The 27,155-nt window shown below is 46.2% G+C and overlaps 1 protein-coding gene, 2 non-coding genes and 1 pseudogene across 5 annotated transcripts in view; 3 read left to right on the forward strand and 1 right to left on the reverse strand.

Moving 5' to 3' along the window:
• The window catches only part of LOC119441714 (serine/threonine-protein kinase OSR1-like), a 230,247-nt gene that overhangs the window by 47,364 nt on the left and 155,728 nt on the right, over positions 1-27,155 (forward strand). Inside the window, exon 1 of one of the 3 annotated variants that reach the window (XM_049661546.1) lies at positions 15,777-15,898. The exons of the other annotated variants lie outside the window; for them this stretch is intronic. Coding sequence (XP_049517503.1) covers positions 15,879-15,898 — 20 coding nt within the window. The 5' untranslated portion in view covers positions 15,777-15,878. Of the gene's footprint in view, positions 1-15,776; positions 15,899-27,155 lie in introns of those variants that run through there. 3 annotated transcript variants of the gene reach the window in all.
• LOC119443239 (U2 spliceosomal RNA) lies at positions 2,285-2,409 on the forward strand (annotated as a pseudogene).
• Trnas-gga (transfer RNA serine (anticodon GGA)) lies at positions 17,165-17,239 on the reverse strand. The gene has a single exon. It is a non-coding gene; the product is annotated as a tRNA-Ser (tRNA).
• On the forward strand, positions 17,418-17,492 carry Trnaf-gaa (transfer RNA phenylalanine (anticodon GAA)). The gene has a single exon. It is a non-coding gene; the product is annotated as a tRNA-Phe (tRNA).

The following is a 27,155-nucleotide window of genomic DNA, read 5'->3' on the forward strand; positions in this document are numbered from 1 at the left end:
TTGGAAGACCCGCGACAGCTGAAGCAGCGTCTCCTTTGAGAAATAGTCGCAAATAATGAAACTTCTCAGTGGCGGTAAGACTCGCATTGTTGTGAATAATCTGGTCAAATTGCTCCCAAAACTCCGCCCATTTACACACATCTCCAGAGAAGGGAGTGATCGTGAGTTTTGGTAGCTTGGCTCCCGTCCTTTCCGATGGTGACGCAATGGTATAGGTAGCCGATGTCGAACCCTCGACTGCGTGCGCAGTCACACTTGAAATGCGGTCCCGCCTGCTCATCAGCTCAGCAAGGGTACGCGTCGCGTTGTCCTCATATTCCAAGACTGTTTCGTACTCGTCTTGGAATTCTTCGTCCGTGATTAGGCCCTCTAGTTCCACATTTATCTTGTTTAGTTCGTTATTATTTGCCTTCAGCCTCTCGTAGATGGAGTCGAGCTGCTCATGCGTTGTGGAGTCGCTACGAAAAATGACACTTGCCTCGTTGATGATCCGGCTGTTCAATGATCGTCGGGAAGTCCGCTTCGCCTTGAGCTTCTCCATTTTCCTGCAGGCAACTCGTAGCCGTCGGTTGCTCTATCCCGGGTAGTTCGGCACCAAAATTGTGGAATTATGGCGCACAGAAGCCGCAGAATAACTCGATTCCGTCGATATAATGGAGAAAGGCTTTTAATAGCACTGATACGGGCCGTGATGACCCTTGCTTGCTTGCTTGCTTGCTTGCTTCCTATGCCATGGCGCATACCCACCACGGGGGATTGGCCAAGAAGCCGGTGGTTAAACAGGTGGGTTGAAATTACGCAATGAAACTAACTGATGTTAGAGCCGTATTTTATTTTATGTTATAGGGAATTAGTGTGCTTTTTGGAAGGACACCAAGGTAGAGGGTAATAAATTTCTATAAGTTTAATTGGAATTTTCGAAATTAATAAATAATCAATCAGTAAATTAACGTAAATTAGAATTTTGTAAAATAATAATAAACAATATATCAGTAAATTAACTTGGTATTCTCCTTGTTTCACCAAGGAACTCGCATACGGCCCTGCATATGTTCCTGTGGCTAAAACCCAGTGTATATGCCCCAAAAGATAGAATATTTTCAGTGTTTATAGCGATGCCTAATTTTCGGCACGGAATTTCGAAGTATTTCTTTCTCTGGATTGTGAATCGGCGGCAGTTTAATAAATAATGATCAATGGTTTCAGGTTCATTGCACAAATGACATAGAGGGGACATCGCCAGACCAGACCTGTGTAGATAAAAATTTAGGGGTGGAATGCGGCATCGTAATTTTGTAATTGAGATTTCCAATTTACGTGTGGGACACCATTGCATGATTATCCCAAGGGTAAAGCAAATGTTTTAAGTCTGTGATTTGGAATGTCTGTTTTGCAGAGTAATTTAAGAGACATAGTTTTGTAAACCTAGCCGCGGTGATATAAGCAGAAGTCGGCAGAACATGCATGACTGGTCCCTGTAGGGACGTACGTGCGAGTGTGTCGGTCATTTCATTTAAGAACAAACCATGGTGACCTGGTACCCATATTAAACACACCAGACGTAAGGTCGAAGGGATTAATCTTTCTAGCTCGTTCAAAACTGTATTGTCTGAGGATGAGGTGAGTGCTGTGCAAACTGACAACGAATCAGTTACTATTACAGCTGTCGAAGGAAGACCCTGCTAACAGGCGAGAGTCCCCGTTTTTCTCCTCTCGTGCCCGCCGGCGTTTCTTCTTCTTCTTCTTCTCTTCTTGTTCCGCCGGCGCTTCCAGTGAAAACAACAATGCTTTAGTGTTTCCTTCATTTAGCACCCATGTCAGAACCCATTTCAGTAGCTTTTGAGTGTTAATCTTTTTTCGCTGAGTCATTGTCATTTTTGCTGAGTCATTCTCATGACAATGATTTCTACCATCATCATTGAGTGTTTCCTTCACTTTGTGCCCTTGTCCGAACCCATTCCAGTGGTTTTTCAGTGTTAATCGTTTTTTGCTGAGTCATTGTCATTTTTGCTGACTCATACTCATGACTATGACGTCTACCAGCATCCTGTAGTGTGTCCTTCACCTAGTACCCACGTCCGAACCCATTTCAGTGGTTTTTGAGTGTTAATCTTTTTCGCTCGGTCATTGTCATGACCTACACAATACACATGTCATGACATTTATGTCATGACCTATCACTTATGTTTGTCATACACTCCTGTCATACTATGCCAATTTTAGTACCTACCAAGTTAACGAAACGATCATGAGAGCATCAAGACATAGGTGGCTGTTTCATGACCTACATGACACGCATGTCATGACGATATCATTTATGTTCGTCATAGGCGGAGTGCTTGAAGCTTGCTTCACCTCCACCACGGGTTGGCCCGGTATTGCACTGCCTCCGGGATCGGCCCACTCACCCTACGGAGTGGGTAAAATCTTAATCATATGCTCTTGTCGTAGTCTGCCAATTTTGGTACATACCAAGTTAACGAAACGACCATGAGAGCACAAAGTCATAGATAGATAGATAGATAGATAGATAGATAGATAGATAGATAGATAGATAGATAGATAGATAGATAGATAGATAGATAGATAGATAGATAGATAGATAGATAGATAGATAGATAGATAGATAGTGTCAAAGTAACAAATGTTCGCCAAGAAATGCTTCGCATTTAATGCTCTCAAAGTGGCAAATGTTCGCCAAGAAATGCTTCGCATTTAATATTCCAAACATTATCTAGTAACCATTTTTCTGGTATCAATGCAACCATGTTAGAATCCAGACGGCGCTAGGGTCGCCTGCGAAAATCGGCGCCATTGTTAACTTGGGAACGTAATGGCCTATGGGAATGTCGAAGGATAGGGAGCAACTGCTAATTACGCTAGTTTGAAAAGCCTCCACACTTGCACTGGTTAATCTGCAGCTTTTAACAGCATATATAATTAGCTTTTCAGGCAATTTCAACACAAAGATCCAGAGTTGAAAATCTTTAATCACCCTTCATATACTTTAATCAAGACTCACCGAATGCAACGCAATGTGTGCCTGAAATTGTGCCGTTGAATGTTGGCTACCACAATGAGTCCCACAAATCAGCCGCAGGCAGGGAAGCGGTGAACAAGTAGGCAGGTCTAGTCGATGTCAAGGCAGCGATGCCAACACTCAAGCAGCAACATTATACATATATCAGTACTTTAACACTCTTGATCTGGACCAACTCGAGTGAGAGAAACCAAACAGATTTTAGGAGAGAACAAAATTCAGCGTCTATTTAGTGGTTAATGCGAGAGAAATACTATATATATATATATATATATATATATATATATATATATATATATGCATACATACAGTCAGAACATATGAAGGCAACAAACAATGACATGAAGGACAGCAGGGGGGAATTATCAGTCGTTCTTAAAAAAGTTGTCGCAGTTTCACCCGAAAGGCGAAGCATCAATTGCGATAGCAACTTAGTAGAGAGCTATACGGAGTAAGGATAGTAGTTTTATCCGCTGTACAAACTTGGACATGCAGCAGCACCGGCAACACACAGCACTGTTGTCGACGCCGTCGGCGTATTGCCCGCGTTCGCACAAAATGCGTGCGGCGTTGGTGACTGTTGCCGGAGCCTCTGATATAAATAGGCACTTGGTGCCGCAGCTAAACGTCGCCTCCCTGCCCCCCCCCCCCCCCCCCCCCCCACGGCCTTTCGTGCGTCAGAAGAAGGCGCGTTTGCTCTACATAAATGGTGATTGTAAAGGAGGAAAGAGACGCCTACTTCTGCAGCCCTTAAGGGAGCGCGGCACAGAACGCGCGTTTGTTCCCCGCCGTGCGTTCACTCCCCGTGAGAGCGCGCGTCCCTCGCGCCCTTTCACTCGCACATACAGCGTTCGGCGGCGCGCGGCGACGATTTTATCTCCATTGACGTCATACGGAACCTCACGGCGACGGCGACGGCAACGGCGACGGCGACGGCAGAAATCTGCTTTGGAGTGTCCATATAATTGCTATCGCAATAAAATGAAAGTGATAATTAAAAATGAAAGTGGATGAAAAAATGTCACAGTTTCGCCCTAAGGGCGAAGCAATGAATGCGATAGCAACACAGCAATGTCATACGAAGTAAGGTGAGCGGCTTTGGTAGCAACAACACGCAGAACTGTTGTCGACGCCATCGGCGTTTTGCCCGCGTTAGCTCAAAATGCGTGCGGCGTTGGTGACTGTTGCTGGAGCCTCTGATATAAATAGGCACTTGGTGCCGCAGCTAAACGTCGCCTCCCTTCCCTCCCCCTCCCCCACGGCCTCTCACGCGTCTGAAGAAGGCGCGTTTGCTCTACATATATGGTGATTGTAAAGGAGAAAAGAGACGCCTACTTCTGCAGCCCTTAAGCGAGCACGGCGCAGAACGCGCGTTTGTTCTCCGCCGTGCGTTCACTCCCCGTGAAAGACGCGCCCCTCGCGCCCTTTCACTCGCACATACAGCGTTCGGCGCGCGGCGACGATTTCTTCTCCAAATGACGTCATACGGAACCTCACGGCGACGGCGACGGCGACGGCGACGGCAGAAATCTGCTTTTGAGTGTCCATATAATTGCTATCGCAATAAAACAGCATAGCTTGCACTGGAGGCGCAATGCTAAGGAGACAGCGGAGCTAATGCGCACCTAGTGACCTAGCTAGTCCTGGCTTTTCGGCTAGTTTAAGCACTACCAAGTCCCCCCCAGCATTTTCGGAATTTATTGAGTATCGATCGATTATAGAGTAGCTTCTGATTGGCTATCGATTGGCTATCGCAAGGTATTGGCTACGTATTTTGGCTAGGCTAAGCACTACCAAGGCATCCCCAGCGTTTTCCGAAATTTATTTATTATTAATCGACTATCGATTAGCTACTTATTGGCTATCGATTGGCTATCGATGACTGGCTAAGCTTCAGTAGTCCAAACCACGCTAAGCTAGACACTTAGCCAGGCACAGCTTCGCTAGGTCACAGGGGTATGTGCCATTGCGCTTGGCCCCTTTCTTTTTTTTTTCTTTTTTTATTGCGATAAAGACTTGCCGTTAAGGCATAATTTTTTATATGTATATGTGTATTATATGTGTGCTGTGAGGCCTGTGTTGTGTATGAATTGAAGCAGTGTTTTGTGGAATTTGTTATCATGTATCCAGCGGTCATAGCTGGTTGTCACACTGTGGCGGAGGCCGGCTTGTAGTAGGAGACGCGAGCGTTCCGATTGTAAACCAGTATATGGCCATATTAGACGGTATGCATCTGCTTCCATCACAGGGACGGAGCAGTATGGACACGTAGCACCCAGTGGTAAATGCGACCAGTTCCACCTTGAGATCACAGCCGGTGTAAGGGCCACCCCGGCCCGAAGCCTCCTAAGCACAACTTCCTCCGCCCTACTAAGGTGAAGGGGGAGGGAGCAGACACACGGGGGGATAAGAGCGCGTGTGTCCTGCCGGAGAAAATCTTTACGGGCTCGGAACGAGTTAAGGGGTTCAGGTGGGAGGGGAGTAGACGGAAGGTCTGGATTAGGAGGGCAATGTGCCTGCTGGTCAGCAGCAATGTTGTGAGAGTTCGCTGCATGGCCTTGAATCCAGTGTACCTTGACGCAGGTAGCTGTTTTTCTATTCATAGTGTGTATTGCCTCGCAGATTTCCATCGCCTTGTCAACCTTCTTCAGTTCCTGAATAGCCGCTAAAGAATCAGTGAAGATATCTAGTTGTTTGATGGTAGGCAGCTTAGATGTCGCATCTTGCACAGCGTCGTGGATGGCTTGAAGTTCCATTACTAGAGCTCTGGCTTCCGTAGATAAATAGCGCTGGTGGCCGCTGATCAAATTATGCGTAGTACTAAGGAATGATGTCCTCCCGCCATCTAGGAGAATTTCTGCACGACCGCCAGGATCGGCCCACATTCTTTCCGACGCATCACGGACTTAACGGCCTGGTTAAACAGCTCCGCTGTTAAAAGGAACTGGCCGCAGGGGGGATACAAGCCCATGTCTTCGCATAACGCGTGCGATCCTCTAACCATTTGAGCTATCGCGACGTCGCTGTCCAATCCACTTTCTGGGGCATATATGTCTGTCTGCTAGAACTAACCCTGGTAGTGTCGGCCAGCGCCAACAGTCACGGCCGTTGCTTTGGATGTAGAACAACCTATCCACCCGCTTCGGTGGCTTAGCGGCTATGGTGTGGTGCTGCTAGGCACGAGGTCGCGGGATCAAATCCCGGCCGCATTTCGATGGGGCCGAAATGCAAAAAAACGCCCGTGTCCCTTGCATTGGGGCCACGTTAAAGATCCCGTGGTGGTAAAGATAACTCCGGAGTCCCCCACTACGGCGTACCTCATAATGAAATCGGGCTTTATAGGCACATAAAACCCCACAATTTAATTTGATTCAACAGCCTATCTACCGCAGGTATCACGTAGTACGTAAACTTTTTGAGTGAAGGCAACGGGTCAATAAACCCACACATGCTACCTGAACGCATCAAAGCTGCCGGATTCGAGACCCTCGCTCTGTAATAAACGTTAAGAAAGGAAACCGAGGGACCCGATTTGACGTTCTGACGTTCTGATGCTCTGACTGTAAAACTCGGGCCCCTCGATTTCCTTTCTTCTCGTATATATATATATATATATATATATATATATATATATATATATATGTGTGTGTGTGTGTGTGTGTGTGTGTGTGTGTGTGTGTGTGTGTGTGTGTGCAGGTAGAGCTGGCTATTCAACAGTGTTTGGGGTTCTTCAAATCATTACTAGATGGAGCAACGCGTTTGTGTAAAGCAGACGGTTGTGGTTAACACGAGCCTGTGTGCGTGTGACGGCAGAAGCAAGACGACGACGGTAGAATGACGGCGACGGCGCTATACCACAGCTTCGTTCTTTCTCTCTCTATCTCTCTCTTTCTTTCTTTCTTTCTTTCTTTCTTTCTTTCTTTCTTTCTTTCTTTCTTTCTTTCTTTCTTTCTTTCTTTCTTTCTTTCTTTCTTTTTGCTTTTCTTACTCTGGGAGGAAGCGTTACAAACTGCTCCGTTACGACCTCATCGGGCCCGAAGGCGGTGCACACAGCGTCTCAAAGCGTCAGCTGGCACGAAGTATAAGAATGAGACATATTGACAAACTCTCACCCGTGACGCGAGGAAAGGAGCGCGGTAAGTCCAAGGAGATAATTCTGGGGCCCAATGGAAACAAGCACGTGCACGAGCTTGTGCGATGTGACGTGACGTGACGCACGCGCCATTATTAGTTGGCGTTGACGCAACTAGAGGTGTGCGAGCGATAAAGAAACAAAAAGTGATTGCGACCTAACGGTTAGAGCATCTGCTGTGTTCGGCGCCAGAGGTTCGATTACACCATAGGACACTTTGAGTTTTCTTTTTGGGAAACGAGGCGACACAGGAACATCCTACTCACTTGCCTATACCTATACATCTACCACAAAGTGCTTGGGATGAGCCAAAAAATGTTTCGCATTAAAAAGCAGGGATCCCATATAGGCAGAAAAGAGATATTCGGTTGGCTGCCCTTGCTCGTGGGACGGGAAAAAGAAGCAGAAAACATAGAGCTTTAGGTACCCAATGATAAAGGCACAAACTGCCGGGCGTGCAAAAGAACACAAGCGGGACGTCTGGCTTTTTGTACGCAAGGACGCTTGGGCGGTCTACTTCTAAAACTGCACAATATAATAAAAATCTGCCAGTTTCGCCATAAGGGTGAAGCAATGAATGCGATAGCAACGTGTTAGAATGTTACACGAAGTGCAAGGCTCCTAGCTGTAGTGCCAGTATCAATTGAAGTAAACGTAAGGTGATTATGTAACACAGAGCTGTTGTGCTAGGGGTCCTCTGTTTGAATCCTTCCGTCGGACAATTTCATTTACGTTCATTAATGAAAGCCAACGTCTTTCTTAGCGACTTTACCACCATTTTCCCGTATAGGGTATGTTTCAAACCTTTTTCCCGGGCCGGTCCCAGGGGTAGTGCTCAGCCGCGCCAATAAAATTACGTCATTTTCAGGTTTGAGGTCTGTTATTGTTTCGCACTTTTAATCTTTATGCCCCAAAATATTTATCATAAAGGGCATGCGCTGTCGGTGTTTTGTTTCATGAGATTTGTTGGTGGGTTGCCATTCTCAAAATTTCCGAGCAATAATTTTGTCAAGAATGTAAGACCTGGTATGAGCAACTTTAGGGATAGAATGGTGGGGCAATATAATGCGCGCATGCCGCATGTCATATAGCATGGCGTGTAATATAGCATACACATATTTAAATATATGTGGAGCCTCACGGCGACGACGACGGCAGAAATTCACTTGTAGTGTCCATATAATTGCTATCGCAATGAAAATAAAAGAAGGAAGAAAGATCACTCGGAGTATACAAGGTGCAGTACGTACCCTACAAAAAAAAAAAAAAAAAAAAAAAAAACGAAAGAAAAGAAAAAAAAATAGGATGCCCGTGTGCAATACTTCTGTCCAATTAGAGTGGACTGCTGTTGCCCAGTTTCCGTCGCGTTGTCGAGGACGCTGTTCTTTGCTCGATATAGCGAAAGAACTCTTGTGGGATCGTTTCAGCTGCACGTCCGCAAACCTCACAAAACAAGCTGTAATGTGGAATTGGAAATTCGTAAATTCCACTCGAAGCCAAAGGCAAATGCATGGCAAAAATTAAAAAAAAATGTTCTCGTTGTAGACAACCGCAGGACCGATTTGACTGATCGAAGTACGTCACTTTAAAACAAGAATGGTTGCTTTCTGGTGTCGGATAGGCACGTAGCTTTTATTTGTGTACCCCGACTGTTACTAGAAACCAAAACTGAAAAGTGAGCAATCCTGCAACAATAACACATATCAAAACTTCGCAAATGGCACTCGAGAGGGCACTTAAAGCAGATAGAGCCACCATTCTAAAAATGCAGTTCATGTGTAATATCTGAACTTCGGTGTGGCTAAAAGATAAATGTTGCAGGTGAAGTATGTCTGGTTTGAGTGTTCTTTCTGGCGCAGGGATCACAAAGCAAACTCGACCTTTGTTTCACTAACTCTGTAACTAAGAGAACGTTAACTTCCCACCATATACCGTATTTATTCGAACATATAGGTGGACTTTTTTTTTTATATAGGAATGCTAGTGAAAATGAAAATTGCATTTTTAGAATGTTGGCTCTATCTGCTTTAAGTGCCTTCTCGAGTGCACCAACGTGGTCTATAGACCGTTTTAATGGTGAGGAGAAACGTAGCCTCGAATCAGCGCGCCGCGCCGCTCTCCCCTTGCGCTGGAATGTGCGGATCGCCGTTTATCGTTTATCCCAGCGGCAGCTGAAACGGCAGCAGTGTGATCGCGAATTAGTGCGATTCTAACATGTTCCGTCTGTGATTGCTGCGATGTCAGATGACTCAAGGTCAACGGGCTACCACTGTGCTGTATTCGGCTGCAGAGATAACTTTCGGAAGCGAATATGAAGTGCATCTTCAGCAGCGGCGACTCCGTGGACTTCACCGCTGCGGTTGCAGAGAAGCATCGGACTTTGAATTGCCAGCATAAACAGAGAGCACTTGACATCAGTCAGCTTCGTCGCGTGTATACGGTATCAATATCTCGTTTCCAGTGAGCGCATGGCGACGAAATCGGCAGCCATGATCAAACTGTAATATGAACGAAATGTGAGTGTTCGAGTCGATCAACTAGGGCAAATGGACGAAGTCAACTATTCCTTCATGCACGCACATTAAAGTTCTGTTGAGATGGGTTGTAAGATTATCATGCTTGGCAACCAACGTTCTGGTAGAAGTTGACCGGGGAGGCATTATGAAAACGGCAGGTGCCGACGAAGAAAGTAAAGGTGTGCTCTTTTTCTGAACTTTCCTAATCCATTTTCTCCAAAACCACCCAATTCTCGGCCGATCCCCCATGGAGGGTATGTGCCATTTGTACAGAGGATCATTCTCACCATCGTCATCGTTCTGTAACCCAAGCCATGCCTACCGTTTCCCGGCCGCCTATAGTTCGCATGGGCTCTCCCGTGCTTCTGAATCTCGCCGGCAAGCTGTATGGCCTACGCCGCGCATGCCGAACTGTATTACTTCAGAAAATAAAGTTTATGTTGCAGAGAGTAGTTCGTTTTTCATCCCTCTCGAGTCGGCGAGGTGCGATTGCACAGGCACCACGCGAAACCTAAGAGTGCGCATATTCTTTCAACGCGTCGCATGTGATCTGGTTGATCGCGGCATATTCGCGGTCACTGTCACCAGGCTGTTTCATCGAGTACTCCGCGTTAACGGCCCTTCCGGTCGTGTAATATAACAGATATTTATTTTGTGAAGCTTGACGTCCGGGTGCCAGGTAAACAATGCTTAAAAAGTGGTACCGCGAAAATTGTAGGAGCACGAAATCCAGCAAAACTTGTTTCCTCGGAGCTTCGCTGGTTACCTGGATTGGGATGTACGATGGTACGGCGCATTTCGTGGCACACGGAGACACCTCCGATTCTTGTCACCTAAGTGGTACCTTAACAGAATTCAAGGCTAGACATAGAATAATAACTCGTTGCAAGTGTGGCGCCCTCGATAAAACGGTCTATAGGACGGTAAATCAAGATTCTGCCACCACGAGTCGCTCGTGTATAGTTTCATTTCCTCCTGATTGCACCACGTTCCACTCAAATAGGTTCGCTTTAATATATATATATATATATATATATATATATATATATATATATTTATATATATATATATATGCTCCTTGTGTGTTTGGATAAGGAAGTTACCGTCGGAAATTAGATAAAGCTTCTTAACCATAGTGGACGTGGCCTGGCGTGGCGGAAAGGGAGAAGAACCAAGTCAAACTTTATTTCGACAATCACATTTCGGGGGATACAGTCAAAAAGCCACAATCCGCTTGACAGAGGACTGCGCCCCATAAACATTGCAAGCGGCGCATGCGAGTGCATATTGTTTTAAATGCGTACACGGTAACGTACATGAGACATACAGAATACACACATGATGTACATATATATATATATATATATATATATATAATGTCGAACAGGTTGCAGCATGTGGCTATTGGTGGAAGTATATGACTATTGGATGATGACGATTACATCCACCGTAGGAGACGTGAAATGCGCGCGTACCGACATTGTAATCGGGACTGTGCGAATGGTAAATACAGCACAAGAAAGCTCTTACCGATTACCAATTCGCTTATTGATTATTGAGAGATCCTGACGAAAGCTCACCGTGTTCTTTCTATAAAGGTAACCAGGGGAAAAAATTACCGCTTTTAAAGCACACACAAGTTAAACGGGTTGAAAGTTATTATGTTATTTTTATTTTTTTAACATACGAATTCAAGGAATTTCGCTTTCCCACATGATGAACCGCTTCAAAAAAATTATATTTGCGCCTAAGAGTACAAATATTCAAGCTTTTGAGTACGAACCTAACTTCTCTCTCTATGTCCGACCCCCCCCCCCTCTCTCTCTCTCTCTCTTTAGCAGAAAATTACCCTATATCTATGTTCGCTCGAACCTGCACGAGCAAGGGCTCGTGCAAAGGGTGGCTGCCTATTGGCCGGCTGACACTATACTGTAGCTCTCACATCAAAGAGTAATATTTGGGCAAACTCAACCAAACTTAAATTTGGACAACTGCGTAGCCAGGACATTACTATAGATGCAGAATAGAAGATTGGCTGAGGGTGGGCGAAGGTGGGGAAGGAGGGGGGGGGGGGAGGGTAGGGTTTTGGCATAACGCCCACATCTGAAGCGTACAAACACATGAGAGATTGGTGATTTCGGCCCTTTTCGACTCTACCGAATTCACCGCTTTGAAAGTTCATTGTGTTATGACTCCTTCGTAATAACACTTTGTGCCGGTAAGCTTCCAACCTGCTTCCAACCTTCCAAAATTGGGTTAGAGTGCATACGGCAGGCATTGCCAAATCCTGACTGGGAGCTTACCACTGTCATCATTGAAAAGAAAAGTGTACAATCATTGCATTTTGCCGGTGCTAACATAAGGGGTAGAAGTTTGGAGGTTAACAAAGAAGCTCGAGAACAAGTTAAGGACCGTACAAAGAGCGATGGAACGAAAAATGTTAGGCCTAACGTTAAGAGACAGGAAGAGAGTGGTGTGGAGCAGAGAACAAACGGGGATAGCCGATATTCTAGTTGACATTAAGAGGAAACAATGGAGCTGGGCAGGCCATGTAATGCGTAGGATGGATAACCGGTGGACCACCACAGTTACAGAATGGATACCAAGAGAAGGGAAACGCAGTCGAGGATGGCAGAAAGCTAGGTGGGTTGATGAAGTTAGGAAATTTGCAGGCGCAAGTTGGAATCAGCTAGCGCAAGACAGGGGTAATTGGAGATCGCAGGGAGATGCCTTCGTCTTGCAGTGGGCATAAATAGATGATGATGATGATGATGATGATGATGATGATGATGATGATGATGATGATGATGATGATGATGATGATGATGATGATGATGATGGGGCGCTGAATGGGAATAAAGAAAATATCTTCGAGCCAGAGAAGTAGTTGAACCGTTATTCGTTGTGCATGGATTCGAGTGTATTTTTGAAAAGTGTTTGCAAATTATAGCTTAATAGTTGAGATGGCGGACACGCTGCAAATAGATGCTGTGTAGACGCGAGCTTCGTCAATGGTTTCGATATGGCTCACGCTTGTCTCGCTCGTAATGAGCAGATACGACCACAATGGCCGGAATCTGCTCAGGACCTTTACAATATCTATCATTCACGACGAATTCGACAGGATAGTGAGAATAAGAGTTTTGGTAGAAGAATCTATGTCGTTGACAGACCAGTCATGTTGTCGTCCATTGTAAACGATTCAGACGAAGGAGTCGCAAGAAGACGGACACTGATCGATGAATCGTTAGCATTATTAGGATTATCGCCCCTGTAATTTGTCCATGTATTTATTTATTCATTAAGGCGAAAGCCTTATATGGCTCATGGGTCGAAAGTTTGACCGTCCGGAAAATTCAATGGCACCAAAATTCAGTGGCACAAAAATTGGGTGTGGAACCCTCGACCTTTGGTGGGATTCGAACCCACGACATTTGGTGTCACTTAAGGCGAAGTTAATTGAGGTTCCACCATGCCACATGGTGCCACCAACAAAGGACGTGGGTTAGAGTGCCCTAGTTAACTCTACCTTAATTAAGAAAGAGTTAGATAAGGCACTCGAACCCTGGACCTTTGGCGGGAGTCGAACGCACGACTATTGGTGTTAATTAAAGCGAAGGTAATGAATGCACAGTTAATTAAGGTAGAGTTAATTAAGGCGCTTGAACCCCTGACCTCTGGTGGGGGGGGGGGGGGGAGGCGTAAACAAGTAACAGGAAGTAACAACGCAATGAGAATCTCAAGTAATTTAATGAATGTCTCGTGAGCGAGCCGGCTTTTGCCGTCATCCTCTTCAGCATACGTAAAGTGACTGTCAACTTTTTATTTGTTTATTTTCTTATTTATTTGCTCTGGAACATAGAGAACTTGAGTAGCCGAGAATACCGTCTACCACAATCTCTCCACAACAGCCGATGTATAACCATCCCAAGAGCCCTTGTCAATACATTGCACATTGCCTTCAACTTTTTTTTTTTTCAAAGTTCGCTCGGAAGTGATTACGCTAAATATTCACTCTCGGTATGAAGTACGGTGCATGTGTAACTGCAAATAAGTTATTTACTCGTAATCTTGTGATCCGCTTTCGAAAAACATTCACACTAAATTTATCTAGAGATATGTGTCTTCCCAGACGGCCGAAGTAACCTTGAGATGTGTTTCGATATCACGAAGATTGCGTGAAAATACTGGAGCCGGCAGCAACCTGGCGATGTACTACACGTAGTTACACCTTTATCTCTGTGTTTTGACAATGAAATGCAGTTTTTACCATAGTAAACATGAGGAGACGATGCAGATGAAGACGTGTTTTTTTTTTTTGGTATTTAAATTTTGAAAAATTGTTTCTCGCGTTCATAGTATAGCAGTAGACAATAAAAACCACACTGAAGAGCGATTATGTCCCATAGATGTATTCGGGTCTCAGGAGGATAAAGAGCGAAACACTGGAATCCTCAGCATCCAGCCAGGATTAACTGTTGTGCTAATTCAGTGATTAGCTGTGCCCTCTTCATTAGAACTTTTGCACTTCTCTTACCCAGTCGTTAGCTTGCTTATTTCAATCCAATTAGGCTTCGAGTCCTTGGAAGAGAAAGAACTACACATGCCCTTCTAGGGAAAAAAAAGAAGAAGAAGAAAAAAAGCAAGAAGCTGCGGATCCAGGCCTTCACGAAGGCAAGTGCACTTATCACTAGTGACGTCAAAGATTGGGCTAGTTGGTTCTGGACGATACAAAGCAACACAGCGCGATCTTTTGACGAGAACAAAACCAAATGAAAGACAAGGACAAGTGCTGTCCTGAATCATTAATCACCACACTCGTTGATGGCTCTGTCGGTTCACAATTGTTAGGGCATAAAAAACGCGAAATAGAATCAGGGCGTCCACCACCATTAGAGAAAACCTCGAAAGTCGGTCCCCACCTCCTCTATTTATTTATTTTTCGTGCCTTTGCTTTATCTCTCCGCTATTCTTTCAATCTTTCATTTCCCCTTACCCTTATCCCAGTGCAGGGTGGCAAACGAGAATCTCTTCCTGTTAACCTCCTTACCTTTCCCACCCTGTTTCTCTCTCTCTGACTGGAAAACCTGGAATTTTCAGGGAATATGCCAGTTCTCCCAAAATGGCAAGGAACAAACGGAATTTTCACCTTGGTTACATGGAATCAGGATAATTCGTACCTATACAGTGATTATTGCGAAGCTAAACAGGTAGGCGTATGGCAGAGGGAAGCCAAGTTTTCAAATGAACCCTACGCAGTTCTCAAAACGGGGTGTCGTTTGCTGGCTTTGTGAGTGCAAGCCTGCAGGTCGTGTGGTTGGAATATCGTGAAACTCGTGAATCAGTCAAATCTGGTAGTGCATTAAAACTGACTTACACCTTACCGGCAGCAGTGGTCGAAAATTATGCGTTGGCATGGTAACTTGGCAAGCTATCTAATCCACATTCCATATTCCTTGCGCATGAGCCTCGAGCGTCATATACGGTCCGGGAGATTTCGTAAAAGTCATCAGGGAAACCAGGAGAAATCAGTGAATATGAAAATGTCAACGTGGTATAGTGACCCTGAATACAAAGAACTGATATCGTTTCCTCATATCGTTTCGTGCCTTTTACACCATGTCAAGTCCACTGGGCAAAATGTTGGCTTCGGTCTGTTGCTTTCCTTGTTCGCCCGCTGTTTATCAATTGTCGCATTGTGTAGCTGAGATAAAGGGGCTCTCTAAGACGGTGCAAGGCACCTACACGTTCCTATATAGCTGAGCGCTCGTTCTTTTCTCCAGCACGAATCCGACAGTCGTACAAACCACTCTCGCGTACATTACTACACGCCGCACGATACCACATTGATATCAAGCCAGCCCGTGTCTCGAAAGTAACGGCGATAGGGACACTGCAGTTTATCGCCTAGCGTGTTGCAATACCACCGCGACCACGGAGCGTGGGCAGAAAAAAAAAGAAGAAAGAAAAAAAAACGGCACCTCTAGACGAAAAGCCCCGGCAACGTGTACGAAACTTTCCCTCCAAGCAAGCGGCTGCAGCTCGGAGACATAAAGTGGGGCTAGACGTATCTGTCTGTCGGTTTTTATCATCACGTGGCAACGTGCCCCCCGCCAGGTTACCCGGTGAGCAGGTTGGTGCGGAGGACTTTCAGTAAAGTGCTCGTGTTGAGAAAACTCCAAGGACGGCGATGCGAGCGAAGCAGGACAAGTAAGTGCTGCTCAAATATTGACACTAGCGGCCTGGCATTGCGACATCGATCGCTGGAGTTATATTACTATGCAAAAACAGATAAGACATCCTCGTCTGTGCAGACTGGCTTGTTTTCATCTAGGCTCACGTGTACTGAGGGCAAGCATTCTTGCATCGATCGTCAGTCAATAAAGTCAGTGTGGTCTTGACTACACCGACGTTGGTTGTCTTTTTATCTTTCTTCATCAACGTAAAGGCGACACTTCAAGGCACTGCGCCGCTTGACCGTCAGCTGACGCGGCAGTCTGCGCGATGTGCACACGCGCATGATTTTATGCGCCGTAAGTGCTTTGGCGGCTCGTCGGAGAGAAATTAGCTCAACTGTTTAGTCTGTGAAACGGATAAGCACGTTGGTAGCTTTAATGACGAAATGTAGACTCCTGCCGCTGGACACGTGTTTGCAAATGGTCAGCCATGCATGCGTTTTAGATAGCGTCTTCGTGGTGGTGCGTTCGCGCGTTCGTTCGTTTCCTGGGGCGCGCGTCTCCAAATCACGTGAGTTTGGTGGTACGACAGGTGTCGCGTTACTCACAACAGCCAGCGAGTGACGTCTTAGTTGAATAACAAGAACATTTCGCAGCTTTCCAGCTGCGTCTTTTGTTTACCAGCGTGCTGAACCCGCTGAATCGATGCGTGTCGGGTGTTTACCGGCCATTAATCACGTTGTCTGGGTTCCAGCGTCGGTGTCAGGTTCCGTTCACGTGGCACAGAATAAACATGGCCAGAAAGAATGCAGATGTCGCTTCACACGTGCACCAACAAACAGTTATCGCTTCCCTTTATCTTTTTGCGTGCGCACTTTTTTGAAGCACAGCGAGCGAGATAATATCGCCGAACGTGCTGAACGCAGCATTAGGGGAATGGAACGGAAATGATTGTTCCGTGGCATATGTTGACAGCAGCCGAAAAGAGGAATATGATGCGATTTGACAAAATTGTGCGAGTGGTTTACGTAGGCAAGACTCGGCGCGTCGGCGCAGGTGTCGCGTTCGGCTTTTTCTCGAGCAAAGGGCGCGCAGGTAACACAAGCCTGTGTAGTGTGACCAATTAGTGACTATATTGGTGCCCATTATCCCCCTATTCTAAGCATGGCTTGTGCCAATCCGGGTCCACAAGCTCTTGCTTCTAAAGGAAAAAATGAGACATCCACCCAAATGTAGCAATTGCTACAAAGGAAATCCATACGGGTTCCTCGAAAGAAAGCCTCGAAGTTGAAGAAAAATTCGTCCTGGTCCGGGACTCGAACCCGGGACCACTGCCTTTCCGGGGCAGCCGCTCTACCATCTGAGCTAACCAGGCGGCTAGCAGATGGCAGGGCGAAGTCGAATCTGTCAACAACTCGAAGCAAAGGCAAGTGTTTGACGTAATATGTTTTACTCCTCTCCACCTAGCGGGTTTCCGCTGAACTATTACGTCAAACACTTGCCTTTGCTTCGAGTTGTTGACAAATTCGACTTCGCCCTGCCATCTGCTAGCCGCCTGGTTAGCTCAGATGGTAGAGCGGCTGCCCCGAAAAGGCGGTGGTCCCGGGTTCGAGTCCCGGACCAGGACGAATTTTTCTTGAACTGCGAGGCTTTCTTTCGAGGAACCCGTATGGGTTTCCTTTGTAGCAATTGCTACATTTGGGTGGATGTCTCATTTTCCCTTTAGTTACTTCTCTCCACCTAGCGGGTTTCCGCTGAACTATTACGTCAAGCTCTTGCTTCCTAGCCGCCGGGAACGTAGGCCTCAATTTAGGCGAACAGTGCATATGTGGTTCCCTTTCGGGTCCGCGAAATCACGCGCAAATAACACTTCGTTGCTGCACATCAAAGTTTTGCTGAATATTGTTGAATGTTCTTGTTCTTATTTCCGAGAAGGAAGGTTCACAGGACTAAGGGATAAGGGTAAAGAATGTGGGATAATAAGAAAGCTGGTCTTCTGAAGGAATGGACGAAGTCCGTACGCAGCTCCGAGCTCATAAGCTCGTGGTATTCCAGGAAAGCAGACCTCTGGGGCATCCTTCGTGTCCCGGTCAGGGAAAAGAAACCCACAGTTCTGCGCGAAATCGCAGTGCACTAAACAACACTATATTGGGACGATTAACGCCTCTACGTCACGAGACATCGTAGGTTCCAGGTGTGCCGTTGTTGTCAAGTTAAACCGGTGTACTAGAGGCATCTGTATACCGCTCAGCTCTTAACCCAATATAATTTAGTTCGAACCTTTAGATCGAGAGGTACGGGGATCGATACCCCGCACCTCCACCAAAGATGTTACGGGGAGAATATATATACAATGGATATATTTACAAGGTAAGGCGCACAACGCTACAGCAATCGTTCAGGAGAGCGCGTGCACACCAGAAAGCCACGCCGTCGTCGTCGTCATTGTCCAAGCAACGACCACAGGATCGCCGCTCGTGACAATATTTTTCCGGACACATGCACGATACAGGCAGCGGGACGCCCTATGTCACACGAAGAGGAAGTAAGAGCCCATAAAATTTGAAAATGCAATACGTATAATGTTTCTTTGTGTGCATCTGAGTCCTCGAACAGGTCTTGATGAGGCGCCCGACCTACACCTGGCACAAACGAATGGCGATGCGATATGGGCTGGCTGGAGGGTTGCCAACCGTCCTGAATTCAGCGGGACAGTCCCAACTTTTGACTAAATGTCCCGTGTCCCGACTTGACCCGCTCGTGAGGACCAAATGTCTCGAATTTTGTTTTTTGCCCCATATTGGATAACAATAAGTAGACCAGATTTAATTTTTTGTAATGCCTGAGAGCTCGTTTGCCCATTCTTCTTTCATGTGCTCTGTTGCATTGTCGTAAACACAAAGGCGGTTTTGTTTTTTGCGTAGTTCTGTAGTTCTGTTGCAGGCCTTTACCGTTCACAGTAGCTCTATCCGTATTGGTAGCCGTGTTAGTCGGGCAACTACGCTGCACCTTTCTTGTTGCAAATCGCAACACGGTAGGACTAAAAAAAAATCATTTTTTCAACTTAATTGCACGTATTGCCTGGCGGCTGCCTGGCACTGACAGGGTCGGTCGTAAGTATGTGTAATTACATGTTAACGTTTGTGCTGAATGCACTCGTTCACTGTATATCAGATCCAGTTAATCTTAAATCTTCGAAACTGAAGCGCTGGCGCATAAACTGCTTCCTCACGCGGCAATAAGTTATACTTTGCTTTCTAAATTGTGAAATTCGATTTCTCTGCCAGGCTTTTCCTTGCAGCCCAACAATTCATGTTCCCAGCACGAAAGGGTGAACACTCACGCGAACAACACATGTGAAGTTGTGAGCAGCTTTCAACTGTCGATGCTTCGTCATTGCGTGGCTAAGGGGTTTACTGCATGTGGACCTAACAGTCCCGCTCGGCAATTGCTCCACCTGTACGTCTATTTCGGCGTACATAAAGCGCGAATCCTTACCTATTTCACTCACGCGTGTGCGAAACCAGTAGTTTCCAGGTTTTCAAACAGAGTATTGCTTTCGACATTGAAGCCCAGCTAGGCAGTACCGAATGATGAGTTCATTTATTACGCAGCAAATGCAGATTTATACATGCCGAAGTAAATTCTGCGATAAACAGTATAGGGAACTACTTGGGGCATTCTTTATCACACAAGTGGCAGACGTGAGTGTAAACTTCCGTAGTCGTCCGGGATAAAGATAGTTCACCTTATCCGAACTTATGTGTAGCTGACGATGTCAAGTGATGATGCTGTTGTGCTTCATGTATAGACATATTGAACTGTTGTTTCAGAAAACCACTGAAGTAGCGCACAGCCCTACATGTGCGTTCGTGTTTATGCCAGATGACTCAAACAATGAAGCCGCTGACTGCACAAATCCTTGTGTCAGGCGCCGTGCCCGGGCAACAGCAAGGCGTCGCCAGTGCACTGATTACACACAAAGACTTCGACAAAGTAATTTGCATACATTGATAGCAGCAAGACTCAGACGAATGCGTAGACAGAATAGTTAGATAACGGTTCGCGAACCGCACAAGGTCTGCCTTCGGGGAACGCGTAAGTCAGCGTCGTCCGTGTCATAACTATCTATTGATGAACAAACCTCCGTCAGCGTCTATAGGTTCTCTGTGGAGTGAGTGAGTGAGTGAGTGAGTGAGTGAGTGAGTGAGTGAGTGAGTGAGTGAGTGAGTGAGTGAGTGAGTGAGTGAGTGAGTGAGTGAGTGAGTGAGTGAGTGAGTGAGTGAGTGAGTGAGTGAGTGAGTGAGTGAGTGAGTGAGTGAGTGAGTGAGTGAGTGAGTGAGTGAGTGAGTGAGTGAGTGAGTGAGTGAGTGAGTGAGTGAGTGAGTGAGTGAGTGAGTGAGTGAGTGAGTGAGTGAGTGAGTGAGTGAGTGAGTGAGTGAGTGAGTGAGTGAGTGAGTGAGCGAGCGAGCGGTAACAAAGCATAACCTCAAAGTCTGATTCTGCTTTTGCTGCACATAGCGTACACTCCTCTGGCGATGCGCTTGGTGACAAACGGAGATCAGGTGATTGTTGTAGGTATGTAACTATTGGTGCGTGCTGAAAATAAAGAAAGAAAAACTAAAGGATGCGAGACGAATAACGGCATATAGTTACTTGCGTAGATGCATGCTCACAGAAGTGCAAGGTGCCAATTATATCCTGAGGGGGCGTCAGTGCGTTGACTGCGTCCTTTCTCCGGGGGCGCCGACGTCTCCTTCCGGGCGCACCACCAAAATAGTGTTCGCCTCTGGGCCCACACGCACTCCCACTCAAACGCGGGCAGTTTTTTTTTTTTCAATCTATTTCGAGGCCATATCAAAGGAAGTGCCACTCAAAGCCGCGCTGTTGCAGCCAGCGGCCCGCAATCGACGGAGGCGGAGCTTATTTTCGCGACGGACAGCACGACTGAACATTTCAGGAGGTCGTGCAGCTGGTCGTATAGCTAACGGAGACACCGAAGGCATGTGGACAGCAATAATGTCCGTTTCCGCCGGGCGCTGGCGAAGTCTCGAAGCCCCAGCAGGCGTTGATGTAATGCCAGACCTTCCTTTGCGAGTCCCTCCGTCTATCTAAGAGGTGATATGTGCGTGCTGTCTTGTGATAGTGTGACGAACATTTACGCGTTCTTGTCATATCGCTTCCAAGTATAGGTACATCGCAGGAGTCTCCAAAATTTTGGGCTCCCTTTTTCGTCTTTCGAATAAAGGTACCTAGTGAAGTTTAGCAATTTCCCGTAACTCTTCATTTCTATAGGTGCCTCGATCGGAAAGCTCCACAAGGCAGATGCGCACCTATAACAAAGGTTTCAGGGGTAAGGGCGCACATGTTCCAGAAGAAGCATCCCAGAACACAGGGTCCACACACACAAAAAAAAAAAGCTTAACCTCCTCGATGCCTATACGTCGTAGGCGCGCAGCGCCGGCAGCGCTTTACTATACGCCGTGGAACTGGTAGTTCTCGAATGCTCTGTTTGGCGGCCGAAAATTTCAGCCATTTCTTGCATTCCGCTACCGGAAGCTTCCGTGGGCACCTGCTCGACTTCGTGCACGTACGTCTGATCCGTCTTTCCTCCTTCGTTTGTCATTGCACCACCGCCCCTTGCCATAGCGAAACACCACCTCCTACCTTGAAGCAATGGAGACGCCTTCCGTGAAGAAAAAAGAAACGAAAAAAAAAAACCTATGTAGATTCAACGCGCATGCTGGAATTCGGTGCGAAGCAAATCGTTAGTCAAGCATTGTGTATTGAATCCTATGCACTTAATTAACGGCGATGCGTACAATAGTGTGTTACCCGCCGTGGTTGTTTAGTGGATATATATGGTGTTCCGCTGCTAAGCACGAGGTCGCGGGATCGAATCCCGGCCACGGCGGCCGCGTTTCGATGGGGGCGAAATGCGATAACACCCATGCACTTAGGTTTAGGTGCACGTTAAATAACCCCAGGTGGTCCAAATTATTCCGGAGTCCCTCACTACGTCGTGCCTCATAATCAGATCGTGGTTTTGGCACGTAAAACCCCACAATTTTTACAATTGTGATTACTTTCATCTTCATCCTATGCAGCGGGCAACATCGTGAATGCTTAAGTTTACCCGCCACCAAAGATAACTCTTCCTTTCATCTCTTTGTTCTTATTATTGTTCTTTTTCCTGTTCGTACTGTTGTTCTTGTTCTTTCGGAATAGCAGATAACCTTGTTTACGTGTCTCCTTGTAGTTTTGTGATGCCGTGACTCATGTGTCCGAGTATACGCGAGTGTTGTGCTTCGGATGGCGGAACTGCAAGAACGACGAAAGTGAAACGTGTCTTCACAGAAGTAGTGTAATGTTTATTGCACATTGATATATAATGTCTACTTTTTGATCACGCTGACGCCTGGTGGCACGTCTCCTCCATCACGACTTCGATGACCATGAGCAACCGTCGTGCATATTGCACTACACATTAACTTTACAATTGTGATTACTGCAGATTTAACATTTCCTAATTATGCTGAGCGTTAATGATGTGAATGCTCAGAGTTTCACCGCCACCAAAATCACTCGTTTGTTGTTCATTCTTTGTTCTTATCTATTAGATTTCCAAATTTTGCATGTTTGTGTTCTTCTTTTCCTGTTCGTACATTGTAAGCTGACTTGTTTACGTGTCTTCTTTGAATAGCGCCCTTAGATGCACCCACCTGACGCCTGTTTACGTCGATCATCCGTTGTAGCTGCACTTTGTGACACACTAATGCCTGTGACCGAGTCATGTGCCGTCGCAGTATAGCTAATTGCGAGTGCTGAACGGTGTGCTTCGGATGGCGGAACTGCAAGAACGAACTTGCAAGTGCCCAATAAAAAAATAAAAAAAAAAGAAATGACAGTCACTCTAGCATATGCCAAAGAGGGTGAAGGCGAAAGCCTGCGCGCTCAAGAGACATTCATTACATTACGTGACATTCTCATTCGAATGCGTTGTTACTTCTTATTACTTGTTTTTTTTCGATCAAAGGTCCCGGGTTCGAGTGCCCTAATTGACGCTACCTTAATGAACTGTGCCTTAATTAACCTCGCCCTAGCTAACACCTAATGGTCTTCGGTTCGATTACCTTAATCAACTCTATATTAATTAACTGTGGTTATATATATATATATATATATATATATATATATATATATATATATATATATATTGTCGTGGGCGAAACAACAGAGCCAGCCAGCAGTCCACGTCTTTACCGGAACCAGACCAAACGAAAAACGTTCTCTTTTACTTCCTACCCCCAAGCGTGTACGTGCCACAGCAGATGGCTCATATGTGACGGATATGTGCCATTACCCCCTCTCCTAAAGAAGCATCGTCTCGATGCTATAAATGAGGGTAATATATATATATATATATATATATATATATATATATATATATATATATATATATATAAATGAGGGTTACAATACAAACGAAAGAAATGTGTTGTAACGCGAAATAACAATCTGCTGCTGTGAAAGAAGGAACAAAAGTAAAAAAAGACAGAACACAACGAAAACGAACAAAAAACAAAAACAAAAAGAACGACGATAAGTCGTCAATGTAGTATAGTCACTGGACGGTCGATTCACGGCACGAAGAATATGGTTTTAGTCTTGAAACATGAACCACTTCAGTTTGAGGAAGCCGACGGGAGTTTCTTGGGGTGCCTTCTGGGAGAACCTCGCAGGTATAACGTCACTGAGTCACCGTAAAATCTTGTAGGGACCGAAGTAGCGACGCAGCAACTTTTCTGACCGGCCCCGCTGTCGGATGGGGGTCCACACCCGCACTTCATCGCCAGGATTGTAGGCAACCTCTCGGTGGCGAAGGTTGTAGCGCCGTGCGTCTGCGGTTTGGCGACGCTGAATGCGGCATCGCGCGAGTTGACGGGCCTCCTCGGCGCGCTGGGCGAACATGACCCCATCCGTGTGAAACATTCCCAAGTTGTCGGGAAGGAGCATGGCGTCGAGCATCGTGGTGACCTCTCGACCGTGCACTAAGCGAAAAGGTGTGAAACCTGTACTTTCTTGAATTGCGGTATTGTACACAAAAGTGACGTAAGAAAGGCTATCGTCCCAGTTCTTGTGGTCAATGACCACATACATTGACAGCATATCCGCGATTGTCTTGTTCAGGCGTTCAGTCAGTCCATTTGTTATCTAGATGCCGTTCCTCTTTTTTTAAATCGTGCTGCGTGATAGCTGAGATATCCTGTATATATATATATATATATATATATATATATATATATATGGCAGTTTGGGCTGTACTTAAACCGCTTTTCATTTATTCAAACTGGTTTTATGCCTGCTAATGCATTGTATGGGCAGGATATTTCCTCGTTTTTCTTTACATTAGTCCATTAATTTTTTATATATAGTAAAGAGGGAGCACACGTTATGGTAGCCTAGTGGCTATAGCTCAAGGTCGCTGGTTCGATCTCGGCAGTGATGGCGCATTTCAAAAACGCTCGCACGTGTGCTTAGATTTAGGTGCACGTTAAAGTCATACCAGGTGGTCTAAATCCAGAGTCCCCCATTATGGCATGACTCATAATCAGATCGTGGCTTTGCCACGTGGAACCCCAAAATTTTGAAGTCAATAGGCAGCCAGAAAACTCCCAGGGCAGTAGCAGCGGACGACAAATCGATCCGCGAACAGGAGCATTTTCGTTCCCGTGTCCGTCCGTGAAAGGGGGAGCAAATCGTCTTAGGCGAGCCGTGACTCGGCAGTTTACAGTGGCGCAACAGAGCGAACGGACCTGGTTAGCGCGTCACGAAGCCGCCGTTGCGCAAACGATAAAGTCGTGACTTATGTCTATAGAGCCAAGTCGTGCGTTTTTTGTTTTGCGTTTATCTGCGCTGGTCTACGGATAAGCGAGTAGCCCCTTCACTAATGTGATGGTCTTGGGCTTCTGTGAGCGCATTTGGCGAGCAAAGAAACGAAACATTACTAAGGCGTCTTAACGGTGCGTGCAATAGCTCTTAGGGTGCGACATGCTCGAACATCATTCACATATCAAATGGCATCTTTCATGGCACAAGCACGAGACGTAGTCCTGTACACAGAAAAGATCGTTACTTATGGATTATTATTATTATTATTATTATTATTATTATTATTATTATTATTATTATTATTATTATTATTATTATTATTATTATTATTATTTGAAAACGTGTATACGCATGACAGGAAAGGGAAAGCGAGGAGCAGGCTGGCAACTGCCACCGGAAGGGGCACAACGCCTGCCTACTCTTCAGAAAGGAGGAGACAGAAAAATAGAAATGGAAGATAGGAAGAAGGGGGGCAAAGAGGGAAGAAAGATAAAGTTGACAAATCTCAAAAATAAAGCAGAACACACGCACAGCACAGGTCGCACTTAGTGGGGCCGGTCACTGCAGGTCACGCTACTAAAGAATGTTAAAATATAGAAGGAATAGTGTCTGAGGTCTTGCCATTTGAAAATAGAACTGAACAAACATGAACTTAAGTCAGGTACTCCAAGAAAAGTAAGGATAGCGTGATGAGCCTGATCGCGTCGAGACGCACAACCACTGGGCTACAAACATTCGTCGAGTGTCGTACACCGCAGGCCAAGGAGATAAAAGTTCCTCACTAGCGATGTGCGCTGCGCAGTGAATGCGGGACGCTCCAATATCACGTGCTGAAGTGTCTCGCAGCAACTGCAAGACGAACACGATGGACTGGCCGCACGTCCTTGTCGGTACAGACGTTCGCACGCGTTCACACAGCCAACCCTTAGCTTCAGTAGTTGCGCTCTAGCGCGACGAGCTCGACCGCGAACAGTAAGCGGAGAAAAAGCAGACGATAAACAAAATATAAAGGGAGGCCAGGGAACCAAAGGGACGTCCGGATTGCTACCCTAAATTGGGGGATTCAGGAACTGATACTGATAAAAATGAAAAAAAAGTGAAAGCCCCGGCAGAAGATTTGCGCGCTCAAGGAACCCCTCTGAATTTACCGAACGTTGCGGACGATATTCGAAACGTATACAACCGTGCTTCTATACCCACCTCGGTTGACCTAACCAAGATGGCAGACCTCGGGTTATAGACTCGTAATTAAGGTGTCAACATGCGGGCAGGTCACATCATTACTGCCCCCTTCCGTTTCCCGCACCGCAAGAGTCCGGTACTGTTGTTTTTGTCCTGAATTAATGGTGAAGGAACTTGCGCTAACGTAAGACGCACGTGCAAGAAGACGGGACAAAACAAGCGCTGTGGGTGCGTCTTTAATTAGCACTAATTCCCCTCAACAGTTATGCAAGGCCAAGTGGCAAAACAGTTTGCCCTCCTGTCCCGAATGTCTGTGGCGCCTACCCACAGGGGGAATTGTCAATGAATAAATTAAGCGTAAGAGTTCTCATCACTGTAGTAATAAGAAAAAGATTATAGGAGGGAGCATGACGTCATGACAGCTAGCCTCAGCAAGCCAACATCCTTTGACGCTGCCCTTCTTTTCCTTCGTAGCCCAGCGAGCTGCATAATAAATAGGCCCTCCTTGGTTACCGTACCTTACAGGGCATTGTTTGGTTCGTGGTGACGTACTGACGCACGAACGAAAGATTGTTACGCACTCGTCATGACCGCTCTCGCCTACCCACTCTCCGCTTCACTATCCCGAGAAGGATTTTATTGCGATAGCAATTATATGGACACTCAAAAGCAGATTTCTGCCGTCGGCGTCGCCGTCGCCGTCGCCGTGAGGTTCCGTATGACGTCATTTGGAGATGAAATCGTCGCCGCGCGCCGAACGCTGTATGTGCGAGTGAAAGGGCGCGAGGGGCGCGTCTTTCACGGGGAGTGAACGCACGGCGGAGAACAGACGCGCGTTCTGCGCCATGCTCGCTTAAGGGCTGCAGAAGTAGGCGTCTCTTTTCTCCTTTACAATCACCATATATGTAGAGCAAACGCGCCTTCTTCGGACGCGCGAGAGGCCGTGGGGGAGGGGGAGGGAAGGGAGGCGACGTTTAGCTGCGGCACCAAGTGCCTATTTATATCAGAGGCTCCAGCAACAGTCACCAACGCCGCACGCATTTTGAGCTAACGCGGGCAAAACGCCGATGGCGTCGACAACAGTTCTGCGTGTTGTTGCTACCAAAGCCGCTCACCTTACTTCGTATGACATTGCTGTGTTGCTATCGCATTCATTGCTTCGCCCTTAGGGCGAAACTGTGACATTTTTTTAGCTGGGCTGCGGTTGGTAACTCATT

This window comes from Dermacentor silvarum, chromosome 2, assembly GCF_013339745.2.
Source record: "Dermacentor silvarum isolate Dsil-2018 chromosome 2, BIME_Dsil_1.4, whole genome shotgun sequence".
Lineage (NCBI taxonomy): Eukaryota > Metazoa > Arthropoda > Arachnida > Ixodida > Ixodidae > Dermacentor > Dermacentor silvarum.